This window comes from Ceratotherium simum, chromosome 16, assembly GCF_057802395.1.
Source record: "Ceratotherium simum simum isolate JZ-2026a chromosome 16, ASM5780239v1, whole genome shotgun sequence".
Classification (NCBI taxonomy): domain Eukaryota; kingdom Metazoa; phylum Chordata; class Mammalia; order Perissodactyla; family Rhinocerotidae; genus Ceratotherium; species Ceratotherium simum.
Window position 1 is genome coordinate 28,016,492 of NC_141915.1, and position 17,562 is coordinate 28,034,053.

A 17,562-nucleotide genomic window follows, 5' to 3' on the forward strand; every position below is an offset into this window, starting at 1 on the left:
ACATATTTCTCACTAAGACTGGAGAGAAGGAAGTGAAGATAGGTGAAAATGAAGATTAATATGGTATTGGGGGTAGGGATTAGAACAGGAAGTCAAAGGGAATCACATGTGACAGCCTCAAACAGGAAGAGAGGCAGTCTGCTAAAAGGAGTAGAGGGATTGATAGCAAAGGCTCTAACAGTTGTAGAGAATGGAAGGAGTTGTCTAGGGACATGTTGAAAAATGATTGGTAAACACTGAGGGTCTGAATGAGTTGGGGACTATTAAATTGCCCAGCAGCAATCTACAAGTTTGTGTGATTTCTGCCAGTAATGCTTAGTAGCTGAGATACAGATAAAGTAGCATTAACAACTAAATTGATTAACATTAAGACTTTCCTGAACATAAGGTCAATGGAGCTAGCAAGTGACTAAAATGCCAGATCATGTTGATTAGGCTGGATTCAGAATAAAGTGAAATAAGAACAGGGCTAAGAACTTTATAAAAAAACAGAAAGATCAAAGAAATAAAGGGCTTAGGGCCAAAGACCAGGCATTGTGGGAATAAAGAAGTGAGAAAGTTATTGTTCACGTATAGTCCAATATTTCAGAGGTGGAGGATACAGCCATGGGGGCTGGTGAAGTGGAATGGAGGTGAGGGCTGATGGAGTCAAGATTATCAAGGAATTAGAAGGCTAGGCTATTGATTATTTAATACAATTTAATACCCAGGATGACAAGACTTGGGAGTGGGGAAAAAAGATTGATAAAAGGTGAGAGAGTGGTATAGGCTTAAACCTCCAAGTAGAAAGGGTTTTGACACAGGTAGAAGAGTAATTTTAAGAATAAGTTTGTCAGTTCTTCCCCTGAATATACAGTAACCAGAGTGAGAAGCAGAGACTATATTTGTTTCAAATGCTAAATCCTAGTATCTAGCATAATGCCTGGCACATTGCAGGTTTTTACCTGGTTCAACAAAAGAAAGAATGAAAGAAGTATGACCAATTTGTGAGCCACAAGCCTTTGGCCAAAGGCTCTAAATTTTATAGTGTGGGCTGAATTAATGCCAGGGGCAGTAATAGTATTTTGCTTCCAGAGTACATTTTTGTTGCAACCGGTAGGGTAGAGAGACAGGTGCTGGAAATAGTCTTTACTCAACATTCCACCATGAGCAAACACCCAAATGGGACCATTCCTGTAAGGAGTAAACAATCCCAGGAGAACTGATAAATCCAGATAGACTGTCCAGATGCAGACAACTCATTTAAGATAAGGGGGCACCTGGTTCTATTGATTTCATCTTCAAGGCTAAAAAGAGGTTTATTCTTACCACACACTCAGGTCAAGAGGGTTATTACTCTCTGCTCCCAGAAAAATAAAATCAGAAGGAAGAAACTCAAAGGGAGCATACAGTCATCTTACCTGGGGATTTAAAAATTAAAACCCTGGACTTAACCCTAGCAACTTCTTCACCTTCATAATTTTTTACTGTGAGCTTATTTTCAGGGACCACAAGGAAAAGAATGAGGCAGTATCTGATTCTCTAGACAGGCTTGGAGAAAGAAAAACCCTGAGAGTGGGAAGGAGTGGTAACTAAGCAAAAGGAGAGGCAAGCAAGCTAGATCTTAGATGCCTGGGCCAAAAAGGAGGCCTGACGTTTGGCAGTAATTAAGTATATGGACTTCCCAATACACCACGCCCACTCATCATCAGTGAAAAAAACAACACCCTCTTCTTTTCACTGAAGATAACTGTGCCAGAAATGTACTTTACTCAGGATTTAACTATGACTAATTATGGTCAGCCCTGATTATCAGGCATGAGTAAGCAACATATCAAAAGGAATGGATTACTCTAAAAATCTCAACCAGTACTTCTTTCAACATTTCTAGAACAAGCATTATATTGTCTCCAATTCTACACGTAACATATTTTGCAAACAAAAAATCATTAATCTCAAATGATTCTAATGGGAAAGTCAGATAGCAGATTAATCCTGACTTATTGATGCAGAAATTGGTATTTAGAATACCTAAATTGCTTCTTTAAGACAATCACCAATAAAGCTGTGGTCATAGTATTTGTTCCTCAGCTTTTAAATTAAGAAGTCATTTATACTGCTTAAGTGAAAATCAGGAAGAAGGTACGGACCAAAGTATTACAAACCCTATAATTTTTTTAAAAAATCATTTTGATTCTCTTTTACTATAGTTTTCTACTGAGACTTGCTTTAAGATAGTGGGATTTTTTTTTTTTTTAACAGTTTTATTTATTTATTTATGTTTTTGTGAGGAAGATCAGCCCTGAGCTAACATCCATGCTAATCCTCCTCTTTTTGCTGAGGAAGACCGGCTCTGAGCTAACATCTATTGCCAATCCTCCTCCTTTTTTCCCCGCCAAAGCCCCAGTAGATAGTTGTATGTCATAGTTGCACAGCCTTCTAGTTGCTGTATGTGGGACGCGGCCTCAGCATGGCCGGAGAAGCAGTGCGTTGGTGCGCGCCCGGGATCCGAACCCGGGCCGCCAGCAGCGGAGCGCGTGCACTTAACCACTAAGCCACGGGGCTGGCCCTAGTGGGATCTTTTAAGATCGAAACTAAAAGAACAAGAAACCAAACACACATAATTCCTCTTCAATAAAACTAGGAAACACATGTAACCCTACCCCTCAAAAGGTGAAGACAGAGCAGGGATAAAACAATGGTACGTGACTTAGTAGAGTGGGGTATGATTAAACCTAAATGCCTGCAAAGAGGAATAACTCAAAAGAAGTTGATTCCATCTATAGAACTCTAGCAGGGTTCAAAAATTAGAAGCAAAAATAAAAAAAAAGAAAGGAAAAAAATTAGAGTCATTAGGGACTGCAGAAGACAGAAGGCAGAGGACTAAAAACAGGGAGATTATCTGAAAATCTGTATACGGAACAAGATAGACCAACAAGGTTCCCAACCCCACACTAACTAGCCAGGGAACTACTGCCTGGAGAGGGCACTCTCCAGAAAAAAAACAAGTGAAGAATCAGATACAGTCTGCATGTTGGAAGGTGAGATCTCCATCTCCTCTCTGTCAACCAGCTCCAGAACTCTTTTTCTAAGCAAAAGAATAGAGGATCTTTCTCAACATTAACTGATCCATACTAGAAAAAAGACCTACAGACATCGATATCTGGAAGTTCTCAGTCAACTGCCAGCTAACCACATGATTGCCCTACAGAGAAGCCTACACACACAGAACTGCTATTCAGCTTTTCAGAGTTCCACTCTTAAATATAAACAATCAATGAAGGACACTAAACATCTAAAGATGGCCTTTGAGATGGAAGAAAGAGACTAAATCAAAGTCAAAGAAAATAGGAACTTCGAAAAGAGACACAGTGCATGGAACAAAAGAATATTTAAAAGAATTATAATTAAAACCCCCAGAGAAATAAGAGACAATACTGTACTCATAAAATACGTTGCTTTAAAAAGAAAAAACAACAGAAAGAGCTCTGGGAAACCACAAATGGGACAGCTAAAAAAAAAAAAAAACAGCAAAAGGATTAGGAAATATATTTCTAGAAAAATTTCAGAAAGTAAATAAAAAGACAAAGAAATGGACAAATGGAAAAGATAAGAAAAATAGATGATCAGTCCAGGAGGTCCAACATCTAACTAACTACAATTCCAAGAAGAGAAAACAGTAGAGGGGGAAATTAGCAGAGATCACACAAGAAAATTTCCTAGAGCTGAAGGACTGAAAGTTTTAAGATTAAAAGTGTAAAAATAAATAAAATAGTAAGAATCAAAGCAAGACACATGACCGTAAAAATTTAGAACATCAGAAATAAAAAGAAAATCTTAAATATCTTCAAAGAAAAACAGATCTATAATGGATTGGGAATCAGAATGGCAAGGGACTTGTCAACAGAAACACTCAAAGCTAGATGAAAATGGAGCAAAATCCTGAGTGAATTTTCAATTTCAAAACCACACTCAAACAATCAAACAAGTATAAGGGCATAATAAGGAAATTTTCAAAAATACAGTACTTCCAAAAAAATTTACCTTCATGCACCCTTTCTCAGGAAGCCATTAGTAGATGGTCACCAAAACAAGAGAGCAAGGGTATACACTGAGAAAAAGGAAGATATGGGATCCAAGAAACAAAGGATCCAACAATGAAGGAGCCAAGAGGATTCCAAAGATTACAGTAAAGGGAATGTTCTGCAATGACAGCTATGCCCAGAGAGTTGCCAGTACAGATGGGAACAGGGGGATAGAAGGTTCCTATGGGATGTTTCTAGGAAAATAAATGGAACTCACAGGTTATCTAATAAGCGTGACCACACAACATAGGCCTGAAAGGTGTTTTACAGAGTTGTTGGAAGGTGTGGGGAGATAATAATAGATTCAAAAAAAATGAAGCAAAATGAGAGGATGGAGAGAAGGCAAGAAGTAGTAGAAGAGTAAAATACGAAGTCAATACATAATTCTAAAACTGCTGAATTAAGTGAGAGCAGAATATGCTTATTACTTAGAAATATGGAGACCAGAACAAAGAGCTAAAAGAGTTACCTCTGAGGAGAATTGAAAGAGCTCTCCTTTGCACCTTCACCAAGCAGAAATAGAACAGGAATAACAATAATGAAACAAATCTCACATTCTAAGAGAACTTATTTTAGGCTGAAATGTGGATTTTTATAGCAATTAAGAATATAGTTTGGGTTACAGAAGCAGAAAACAGATTGGTGGTTACCAGAGGGGAAGAGGGTAGGGAGAGAGAGAAAAAGGTAAAGGGAGTCAATTATATGGTGACAGATGGAAATTACACTTTTGGTGGTAAGCATGCTGTAGTATATACAGATGTTGAATTATAATGTACACCTGAAACCCATATAATGTTACCTCAATCAAAAAAAAAAAAAGAAGAAGAATATAGTTTGGGGGAGAAACAGAAAGGGGGAAAGAATCACCTTTTTAAGCACTTTCATAGCAAATATTTTCCCAGTATTTGCTCCTGTTACTTTTCGTACTTGAAAAACCTGGATGAAAAACAAAAGTATTTGTTTGTTATTAAAAGCTAAACTATACTAGTCACATTCCCTTAATTCCTGTTTATAAGAAACAAATGATACAGTAGTTTATATTCTCATAAAAACTTAGTACCACAAAGGACTGTGTGCAAAAATGATGATCTAAAAGAGCAGACTCTATTAAAGATTTAGCAGTAAAATCTACTACATAACATGGGACTTTCCTGTTTGGTCTGCTGACATCTGGTGGCAAAGTTGGGCAATGACTGTCTAACGATGAGTACTCCGTGTTACTCTATGCATAAAATCCAAGTTTGCTTACTACAATCAGGGTTCCCAGAAGCATAATACCAAACATAAAAATTAGAAAATATTTAATAAATTTCTTTCAGGCATGCCACTCTTCTTGCCTCACATAAAACTATTTAATAATAGTTGACAGGAATTACCATTTACCCATTCCTTAAAATGGCTAGTTATAAGACATTTTCATGCAACAACTCAAATATGTGAGACTCAAAGTGCATGTGTTACACATTCAAGATGATCAGAACATATTAGAATGTGTCCTTAAGCCTAAGAATGACAAATGTCAAGCTTTGTAAAAATTAACACTAGACAATAGCATAAATAATTCTTCAACTTAATCCTAACTATTAAAATGAAATCCAAATTCTGTCTTTTGATAGAAAATGGCTAGATATAAATTTTCTTGGGCAGAACATGCAAAGGTGAGGTCTTAAATTAGAAAGCCTTGGGGGACGGCCCGGTGGCGCAAGCAGTTAAGTGCACGCGTTCCGCTGCAGCGGCCTGGGGTTCGCTGGTTCGGATCCCGGGTGCACACCGACGCACCGCTTGGCAAGCCATGCTGTGGCGGCCTCCCATATAAACTGGAGGAAGATGGGCACCGATGTTAGCCCAGGGCCAGTCTTCCTCAGCAAAAAAAGAGGAGGATTGGCAGATGTTAGCACAGGGCTGATCTTCCCAACAACAACAAAAAAAAAAAATTAGAAAGCCTTGGGAAAAACTATGAAACTAAGAAGTTCTCTTCATTTTTCTTCTCCCGTCTTATATTCTTCAGCTTCTCTAACTCTATTGCTCCAGATACTGCAGGTCAAAGAAAACCAATTCAGATTAACGTCTCAGTAACAGATAACAACTTACTGTGCCACGCCTCTTCAAAGTAAGGAGTGATTTGTTTGTTTTTTTAAGAGGATACCATTTAACCAAAGGAAGGAATGAATCCTCTAATAATAGACATTGCCTGGCACAGTTGCCTATTCATTCAACAAATATTGACTGTCTATTTTGTGCCAGGTTTTTAAGTGTATGGTCGTAGGAAGAGAAGAACTTCCGTACATCCCTCAAATAATACCAGGTAAGTAATCATATTCTTTGCTGACAGCTAGCAAACAAAGACTGAAGAGGACTGCTGGAACAAGGGTATAAAATTAATCTACCCAAGACAGACAACAGCTCTCATTTCAAAAATACTTCCTACCTTTCCATAGCCCCCTTTACCAAGTACCCGAAGTAGCTCAAAACATTCTGGTCTGATTTTTTCTGGCCCTCTGTTCACACTAGTTTCTGAGATTTCAAATTTCTCACAATGTTCCATGCCACTGAGGAGAAAAGCAAAACCAAAAGTAAATTTGCAAAAAGTTAAATTACCTTCAGCATATTGTTAGAAAGAGGAGAAAGAGAAATGTAATCCAATTAAGCAAAAGGAAAAAAGTACATGATAGCAAATTTAGTATCTGTGCTCTAAGTAAACTAATGAGTCAATGACATGGTAGGTAAAGATTAGGATGGCTTGATAATTGTTTATCCTCATTTACAGAATGTGCTATTGATTATTTATTTTTGTAAGCATCGAGCATTCCCAAACTAAGATAAATCAGAACAAGTTTATTAAGTTGACAAAGGAAAAAAGTCTTCTAGTTATTCAAATTTAGTTCATTTAAAATGTCTATAAGATTAGGTATTATCCAACCTCATTTGGCAACTTCAACAGAAAATCTGGGAGCTTTCTAAAAGTACCCAATTAGTTCAAGTCTTTATGGCACAAAAATTCTCACTAATAAAATATATCCAGGGGCCAGCCTGGTGGCACAAGCAGTTAAGTGCACGCGCTCCGTTGCAGCGGCCCGGGGTTCGCAGGTTCGGATCCCGGGTGCGCACCGACGCGCGGCTTGGCAAGCCATGCTGCAGCGGCGTCCCATATAAAGTGGAGGAAGATGGGCACGGATGTTAGCCCAGAGCCAGTCTTCCTCAGCAAAAAAAAAAAAAAAAAAAAGAGGAGGATTGGCAGATGTTAGCATAGGGCTGATCTCCTCACACACACACAAAAATATATATATATACACACCCATGCATCTTTTCATATCTGCTGTTAGCTTGATTTAAAGACTAAAAAAAGGATGGCAATTTTGTCTGTCACTTAAATGCTTTCTTTTTTTTCTTTTTTTTTTTTTAAAGATTTTGTTTATTTATGTTTTCCCCCCAAAGCCCCAGTAGATAGTTGTATGTCACAGCTGCACAACCTTCTAGTTGCTGTATGTGGGATGCGGCCTCAGCGTGGCCAGAGAAGCTGTGTGTCTCTGCACGCCCAGGATCCGAACCCGGGCCGCCAGCAGTGGAGCACACGCACTTAACCTCTAAGCCACGGGGCCGGCCCCTAAATGCTTTCTATATGAGTGATCTTTCCAGTCTTGCTCCCAACTCAAGGCTTTTTACTTGAGGGTGGGGCACAGAGATTAATCACCATACTCACCTAATGGAGCTTTCCTAAAATGCCTTAAGAACGCACAAACCTCGGTTTGAATGATGTATTACAAGCAAAACAAGAAGCATTTGACTTTTGGAGGCATTTCTAAAAATTTTATATTTCAGTAAGAAAAGGTGATCCTCTATATTAAACTAATAAAAATTCCTAACCCATTCAGGCTCACATTCAGTATACTGAATTTGAATGAATATCTTTTTCTCAAAATTCATACATGATCTCAAAACCACAGACATGTTACTTTATTAGTACCAAACTCAAACCAAGTCTATATATATGACTAGATATTTAAGAACAGGTTATTGGAATCACATGATGGCTATGAACTGGAGCTGATATAACCTACTTGTAAGAGACAGCACAATAAAATCTTTTCATATAAACTTACAGTTCATATGGTCCAACTCCCCCATGGTCCATGCTTTCATTTAACTGACCCTGAAAAATATGTTAAAGTTTTAAAAATAAATAATCTCATAAACATAAAATAAAAATGTTTAATGCTTCACCCCATTACTTAAGAAGAATGAATTAAATAAACCAGCACAAAAATTCTCTATACTTTAATAACAGGCAAACTCAGTAATGAACAAAATAAGGTACACAAACAATACCATGGGGATTTCACTTTTAATTTTATACGACAACTAAGCTACAGATGCTACTCATCAATGATCTACAAACAAAATCAGGTGATTTTTCCTTCAAAAATTACATATACTCAAAAAATATATTTTGTGTATTATGAAACTAAAAAGGCACTACATTATAAGTATGAGTTACTAAATCAAATTATTTACACAAAAAGCCATTCTGACATGCTTCCAAAACACAAGACTATGGGGCCGGCCCCGTGGCGTAGTGGTTAAGTGCACGCGCTGCGCTGCTGGCGGCCTGGGTTCGGATCCCGGGGCGCACAGACACACCGCTTGTCAGGCCATGCTGTGGAGGCATCCCACATAAAGTGGAGGAAGATTGGCCGGATGTTAGCTCAGGGCCAGTCTTCCTCAGCAAAAAGAGGAGGATCGGCATGGATGTTAGCTCAGGGCTGATCTCCTCAGAAAAAAAAAAAAAGTAAGACAAAACACAAGACTAACATAATGCTATAAGCCTTATGTAACTACAACCTAACTAAAAGCCTAAGGTAACCACCCCAGTCCAAGATATTGTAGTGTACCATGTAGTTGATCAAAGCAAAATAATTAAGCAACACTCTCAAATTGTTAGGAGTCATGCTGGCGAAACATTTATTCTGACCATAGCATATAAATGGGTTCAAAATTTAATTAACCTTCTGTACACTAGCAATGAACAATTCAAAAATGAAATTAAGATAACTCTGTTCATAATAGCATCAATAAGAATAAAATACTTAGAAAAAACTTAACAAAAGAAGTGTGAGACTTGTACACTTAGTAACTATAAAACATTGCTGAAAGAAATTAAAGAAGACCTAAATAAATCAAAAGACATTCCATGTTCATGGATCAGACGACTTAATATTGTTAAGATGGCAATACTAACCAAATTGGTCTACAGATTCAACTCAATCCTATCAAAATCCCAGGTTCCTTTCTTGCAGAAATTGACAAGCTGATCCTAAAATTCATACAGAAATGCAAGGAACCCAAAATAACCAAAACAATCTTAAAAAAGGAGAACAAAGTTGGAGGACTGACACATTCTGATTTCAAAATGTACTACAAAGCAACAGCAATCAAGACAATGTGGTACTGTCTTAAGGACAGACATATAGATCAATGAAACAGAATTGAGAGCCCAGAAATAAACGCTTACATTTACAGTTAATTGATTTTTGACAAAGATCCCAAGAAAATTCAATGAGAAAGACTCAGTCTTTCAATAAATGGTGCTAGGACAACTGGATATCCACATGCAAAAAAATTACTTTGGACCCCTACTTTACATCATACACAAAAATTAACTCAAAATGGATCACAGACCTAAATGTAAGAGCTAAAACTATAAAACTCTTAGAAGAAACCTAGGAGGGAGTAAATCTTCAAGTCTTGGAGTCGGCAATAATTTCTTAAGACACATCACTAATAAAGGAACAAATGATTAAAGAAAAAAATCAATATACTGGACTTATTCAAAATTTAAAACTTTTGCACTTCAAAAAACTCTGTCAAGAAAGTGAAAAGAAAACCCACAGAATAAAAATATATAAAGAGGGCCAGCCCCATGGCTGAGCAGTTAAGTGTGCGCACTCCACTACTGGCGGCCCGGGTTCAGATCCTGGGCGCGCACCCACACACCGCTTCTCTGGCCATGCTGAGGCCGCGTCCCACATACAGCAACTAGAAGGATGTGCAACTATGACATACAACTATCTACTGGGGCTTTGGGGGGGGGGGAAACAAAAGGAGGAGGATTGGCAATAGATGTTAGCTCAGGGCCGGTCTTCCTCAGCAAAAAGAGGAGGATTAGCACTGATGTTAGCTCAGGGCTGATCTTCCTCACAAAAAAAAATATATATAAAAATATATATATATAAATAAATATAAAAATATATATATTTATTTATATATAAATATATTTATTTATTTATGTATTTATTTATATAAATATATTTATTTATTTATTTATTTATATAAAAATATATATTTATTTATTTATATATATATATAAAAATATATATTTAAAAAGAACTTGTACAACTCAATAATAAAAAAATAACCCAATTTTTAAAAAATGGGTTAGGATCTGAATAGACATTTCTCCAAAGAACATATACAAGTGGCCAATAAGCAGGGCCGGCCCCATGGCTTAGCGGTTAAGTGTGCGCGCTCCGCTGCTGGCGGCCCGGGTTCGGATCCCGGGCGCGCACCGACGCACCGCTTCTCTGGCCATGCTGAGGCCGCGTCCCACATACAGCAACTAGAAGGATGTGCAACTATGACATACAACTCTCTACTGGGGCTTTGAGGGAAAAAATAAATAAATAAAATTATAAAAAAAAAAAAACAAAAACAAATGGCCAATAAGCACATGAAAAGACATTCAATATCATTAGCCATTAGGGAAATGCAAACCAAAACCTCACTGAGACACCACTTCATATCCACTAGGATGGCTATAACTAAAAAGACAGAAAAATAACAAGTTTGGGCCTGGCCCCGTGGCTTAGCAGTTAAGTGCTTGTGGTCCACTACTGGCGGCCCAGGTTCGGATCCCAGGTGCACACCGACACACCGCTTGTCCAGCCATGCTGAGGCCGCATCCCACGTACAGCAACTAGAAGGATGTGCAGCTATGACGTGCAACTATCTACTGGGGCTTTGGGGAAAAAAAATGAGGAGGATTGGCAATAGATGTTAGCTCAGGGCTGATCTTCCTCACAAAAAAAAAAAGAAAGGAAGGAAAAAAAGGAAAAATAACAAGTTTGGCAAAGATGTAGAGAAATTAGAATCCTCATACACTGCTGGCGGGAATGTAAGATGGTGCAACCACTTTGGAAAACAGTTTGGCAGTTTCTTCAAAAATAAAACATAGGGCTGGCCCCGTGGCTTAGCGGTTAAGTGCCTGAGCTCTGCTACTGGCGGCCTGGGTTCGGATCCCGGGCGCGCACCAACGCACCGCTTCTCCAGCCATGCTGAGGCCGTGTCCCACATACAGCAACTAGAAAGATGTGCAACTATGACATACAACTATCTGCTGGGGCTTTGGGGAAAAAAAAAAGGAGGAGGATTGGCAATGGATGTTAGCTCAGGGCTGATCTTCCTCACAAAAAAAAAAATTAAACATAGACTTACCATATGATCCAGCAAATCTACTCCAAGGTATCTACTCAAGAGGGATGAAAATATATGTTCCACAAAGACTTGGGCACAAATGTTCATAGCAGCATTATTCCAATAGCCAACAAATGGAAACAACTGAAATGAACATCAAATGGTGAATTGAAAAATAAAATGTGGTTGATCCATACAATGGAATACTATTTGGCCATAAAAAGGAATGTAGTGCTGATACATACTACAATATAGATGACCCTCAAAAACACAAAAGGCCACATATTATATAATGCCATTTATATGGAAGGTCCAGAAAAGGCAAATTTATAGAGATGGGAAGTAGACCAGTGGTTGCCTAGGGCTAGGGGTGGCAATGAGGAGTGACTGTAAATGGCCCAAAGTTTCCTTTTAGGGTGATAGAAATGTTCTAAAACTAAATTGTGGTGATGATTATAAAACTCCATAAATATACTAAAAATCACTGAATTGTAAAAAAAAAATAATAATAACCAAGCAGCAGAAATTTAGTTATTAATATTACAAAATATAGCTTTAAAATGAGTATTCTTGAATACAGTCTGATTATGAACTCTTTCAATTTAAACAAAAGGATATCACTTAATTGAAAATAGGCTCTACAGAATTAGAAGTTTTTGGGGCCGGCCTGGTGGCATATCGGTTAAGTGCGAGCGCTCCCCTTCGGCGGCCCGGGGGTTCGAAGGTTCGGAGCCCAGGCACGCACCAGAGCACCGCTTCTCAAGCTATGCTGTGGCGGCATCCCATATAAAGTAGAGGAAGATGGTCACAGACGTTAGCCCAGGGCCAATCCTCCTCAGCAAAAAAGAGGAGGATTGGCATCGGATGTTAGCTCAGGGCTGATCTTCCTCACCCAAAAAAATAAATAAATAAATATAAATAAAAATTTAGAAGTTTTTATTGAAAATTTTAGAATTGTTCAAAAAATATTTGTGTGAACACATCTTTCTTCACAGTCAAGATACACAGACAAAACTGATAGCATTCTCACACAATGGATGCTCAAATGCCCAAGAAAACACAAGTTTTTAGTCATAACTTGCTCACGGTATGAACAAGCCAGGAAGATGTTTAACACCAGGGATGCATGTTTCATGATTAGACTGAGGCAAATGGATGGGACAGTATCAAGGGGAAAAAAATTCTTGCAGTTTCAACTTGATACAGTTTCTTGGGAGTGGGGGGGGTAGAGGTGGTTATGGTTAAAGGTTTTTTGTCTGTGATGCTTCATATAAGCACCTATGATGGCTTCAATTTAAAGACAAAAGACTAACTTCTCTCAAATGTGATAAAACTGGTATTATATAATTGTTTTTTCTTTAATGCTAGTTTTACTTAATTCTTAATTAAAGACCACGGAGTAGTTAACACTGAACTATAACTTTGAAGCCACCTAGAAAGATATGCCCTGTGGCTCTGTTTCATTTCCGGAGCCAGCCAGGCCTGCATTACCACCTGCATCTGTGCTTATAACTTCCTACTGTTGACGCATTTGAGGCACAATTCTTTTCTGCTACTTAATATTACCTTTAGAAAAGTCTCACACCAGAAGCATCAAGCTAACATTATATAACACACACTGACAATTCTCTTTCACAGGAAACTTTATTCAGATTTTTTTCTGCTGCCTTAAAGCTTTATAATCCGTTCAATGCTTTTTTGTGCGTGCCACTATGATTGACCAAGTGGAATCCTACTCATCTAAGGAACTGTACAAGATACACTGTTTCAAACTAGCCCACCAGAATAACTATTCACAAAGTTTTAAATTAAAATTGTATATAAATTCAAGTGAATACACCTAAATCCCAATGAAAGAGAGCACATTTTATAAAAATTTAAATAAACTGTTACAGACTGGGTGAAATACCCTTAATCTAGAGATTCATTAAATCATTTATTCACTTGCCTGGCTGTTCAAAGACATTTCCTTATAAAATAAGATTCAGTAATTCAGATGAATTGGGGGAAAAGGGGCTAAACTTTGCCCCAAATCTTGGGCTATTTAAAAATGCTTTACATTAATTTCCAAAATCTATAGAGAACTCATACAACTCAACAACAAAAAGACAAACAACCCAATCAAAAAAATGGGCAGAGGATATGCACAGACATTTTTCCAAAGAAGATATACAGATGGCCTTCAGGCACACGAAAAGATGTTCAATGCACTAATTATTAGGGAAATACAAATCAAAACTACAATGAGATGTCACCTCACACCCGTCAGAATGGCTATAATTAACAAGAAAAGAGATAATAAGCGTTGGAGAGGATGTGGAGAAAACGGAACCCTCATACACTGCTGGGGGGAATGCAAACTGGGTGCAGCCACTATGGAAAACAGTATGGAAACAGATTTCTCAAAAAATTAAAAATAGAAATACCATATGATCCAGCTATCCCACTACTGGGTATTTATCCAAAGAACATGAAATCAACAATACAAAGAAATCTATGCACTCCTATGTTCATTGCAGCATTATTCACAATAGCCAAGATGTGGAAGCAACCCAAGTGCCCATCAACTGATGAATGGATAAAGAAGATGTGGTTTATACACACAATGGAATACTACTCAGCTACAAAAAAAGACAAAACTGTCCCATTTGCGATAATGTGGATGAACCTTGAGGGTATTCTGTTAAGCAAAATAAGCCAGAGAAAGACAGACATCGTATGATTTCACTCATATGTGGAAGATAAACAAACACATGGATAAAAAGAACAGATTAGTGGTTACCAGAGGGGAAGGGGAAGGGGGGGTGGGCGAAAGGAGTAAAGGGGCACATATGTAGGGTGAATGATAAAAACTAGACTATTGGTGGTGAGCACGATGCAGTCTATACAGAAACTGATATATAATAATGTACACCTGAAATTACACAATGTTATAGGCCAACATGACCTCAATAAAATAAAAAAATTAAAAAATAAATGCTTTACAGTATCTACTACAATGCAAGAAAAGCATTGATAATGAGATGTTTCTATAATTTTTCATAATCATGAATATTTGAATAATACTATTTATACAGCACTTTGCTTTTCAAAACACTAAAAAATTTTACACTTTTTGCTCAATAAAAGTCTGATATCCCAATCCGAAACTCATGTAGTAAGCCTCTGTGACTATTTAATTTTGAATTAGTAAAAATTAAGTATTTTTAAAGTTGCATTACAATTTTCTATTACTCTTTTAACTTTGTCTCCACAGAAAGCAGAGGTTTCCAACATTTTCATAATCTAATGAAAACCTCTAGAAGAAAACTTTCCCTTAGTTTCAACTCACTGTCCCCAAATTATATCATCACCAGCAAAACAAAAAAGATCCAACCCCAACCTTCCTCCCGCCCCCAAAAAAACCCTCTCACCCATTGCTTTTAATATGGTCCTCGGAGGTATTAAATCAGGGTCTTTTTTTAGTTAGGTAGCACACATTCAGCTTTACCTAAATGTATTCATTTATTCTCATCTTCTACTCACTGAAGAATTAACTATGCTATGTAAATATATTTACATATTTATTTACTAATACATATTTATTTACTAATACATATTTATTTACTAATACAGATTCACTCAGTGTAACATACTTAAAAAGGCATATATCTCTAAATAGGACCAATGATAAAAAAAGAAGATACTACAGTTCTAAAAATGCAGCACTTCTAGTATAACTGCATTTATTATTAAGTCTCTATGTATAGATGAGGGTAAACTTGAAAAATTGGTTCCTGGGCAATGAGTAACACTGACAAGCTATATTTGCATGAACTAGCTAACCGCTTAATATGCCAAGATATTTTGAGAGTATTTCATATACTTTATCTCATGTAATCCTCATTTTATAGAGAAGAAAAAAGTGTCAGAGAGATTTATTTATTCTAGGTCACAGCATGGCTGGAGGGATTTGAATTCATTTTTGACACAACACAAAGAGGTACAGTATGAACAAGACTAGTAAAGGCAATGAAGAAGCTGTGCAATGAAGCTTGCTGAATTGAGTCAGAAGACACATTACTAGTTATCTATGCGGTCTTGGGCACTCATGTCTCTGGCCAATGCCTCACTTTCCTTACTATAAAATGAAAAAGTGAGGCTACTCTGGTACGCAGCAATGTTTTAAAAGTTTGTGCACTAAAGGTTATAAACTCACAAATAGAATATTAACTTTATTTATAAATTCACAATAGCTAGATTTTCCAAGAATCTAAACTTCTCTCATTTTTCAGAATTTTTAAATTTAACTTAGAGAAAACTGGATGTCACTGAATCTCCTTGAGTGGCCAAACCAATCCCACTCCAACTCTTTCCGCTTGTCTACCTTGAGGCACCTCTTAGAATGACACACCCAAAGAAATATTTTCAACTCCAAAAGCATTGCTAAGTAAGATATATTTTGCTGAAGGCTCTTCCTTAAAATCCTCTTTTATCTTTGCTCTTTCCCCAAAGTTCTTCCCCCCAGGGTAGTAGCCACATTTCTTTCTCTTTCCTATTTCCACCAATTTCTCTGGCCTCATCTCCACATTTTCTCAAGATTCTATTTCCTTGTACCCAGCAAAACAAACTGTCCAGGAGTAGGCCAAAACACACACCAACGAGGTCCCAGTTCATAACAGAAATCTTAATATGGTATTTTACTTCCAACTCCTTTAACTTCTGATAAACCCATGATCTGGAAATTCTACTAGTTCAACTGATGAAGATTTTATAAAACATCCTTCCTATCCAGTTTTCTCCCCTGCCCTGCTCCAAAGCCACTGCCATATGGAACCAATATAACTGATGAGAGTAAGCTATATGTAATGAAAGTAATCTCATGTTTGTTTCTATCTTTAGTGTATTCCATGTTCAATTCAAAGGCTAACTGGAATTCCATAGCAAACATTATTAAAAAGTACACATCTCAATACCCAACTTCCAAACTGTGTGATTTTGATTTAGATTCATTTGATTATGAAAAGAACAGTATTATTTTAGCCCACTTAGTTTCTTAAAGTGTTCCAAGTTCTTTAAACATAGCATCTCAATCTTTTGTCAACAAGCAGAGTACAACTTACTTGCCAGAGGAGGAAAATCAAATGAAGGAAAGAAAGGGAAGCTTCTTATGTAGTTAAAAGCAAATTTCTGACATCAGTCATTAACCCATGCACTCATCTAGACAACGGAATCTAAATTACCATGAGGTTATCATTGATGATCATTTACCCAGAATCAGTGATTTAGTATGACAAGACCATTTTTTAACTTCAGGTGCAATTGTGATTTTTCAATAAATTTATCTTGACAAAAGACATTCCGTAAAGAATAACAGACTACTAAGACAGCAAAGGTAAAACCAAGCTATGCATTAGGAAAAACAATTCTAAATTTGGCACCCTAAATGAAAGCAAGGAAAGCCCTCACACCACCATTCACAAGTCTCAATTCAAGCAATTTATTTTTGGCAAGTCAAATCACAGCTGTCAACGCTGTTTTTTTTGCACCCCAAAATTACATAAAGTATTTTGAAAAAACGTAGACATCTTCAACTAGGGGAAAAGTAAATTACAAATGCCGTGTGTCGTTATAAATGCGTTTTTTTAAAAAAGTCACACGGAAGGGGGTTAAAAAAAAAAAACAAAAGCAAACAAACAAACCCTGGAAGATGCAGCAGAGCCCCCTTGCTCCCGAAATAAAACTCCTGGTGGCTGTAACAGCAGCGGCAGCGCTACTCCCGACAGAAGTTTTCAGCTGTCACTTCTAACAGCTGAGCGCTTCCTAGGAGAGAAGCGACAGGCCGAGAAGAGAGGTGGTTGTGGGAGGTCTGAAGATTTAATACTTGAAATCTTATACTCCAAGGGAAACCCTTCTGCACTTCACCTGCACTTATGGGACACCCAGCAAGCGCAGTCCCCCTCCCCCCAACACATGCTTACACCACTCGCGCCCCGCCACACTCCAGTCCAACAGCTCGGGAAATGCAACACACGCCCTTTCTCGTTCCCTC

The 17,562-nt window shown here is 37.5% G+C and overlaps 1 protein-coding gene across 6 annotated transcripts in view; it reads right to left on the bottom strand.

Annotated features, from left to right (window-relative positions):
* Positions 1 to 17,562, bottom strand: part of RPS6KB1 (ribosomal protein S6 kinase B1) — a 53,284-nt gene that overhangs the window by 35,276 nt on the left and 446 nt on the right. For 5 of the 6 annotated variants that reach the window (XM_087440876.1, XM_087440877.1, XM_087440873.1 and 2 more), the window contains exons 2-4: positions 8,165 to 8,214; positions 6,493 to 6,613; positions 4,932 to 5,000 (exon numbers count right to left, since the gene is read on the bottom strand). In XM_087440876.1, coding sequence (XP_087297002.1) covers positions 4,932 to 5,000; positions 6,493 to 6,613; positions 8,165 to 8,214 — 240 coding nt within the window. Of the gene's footprint in view, positions 1 to 4,931; positions 5,001 to 6,492; positions 6,614 to 8,164; positions 8,215 to 17,212; positions 17,335 to 17,562 lie in introns of those variants that run through there. The other variant, XM_087440874.1, reaches the window with a different exon arrangement.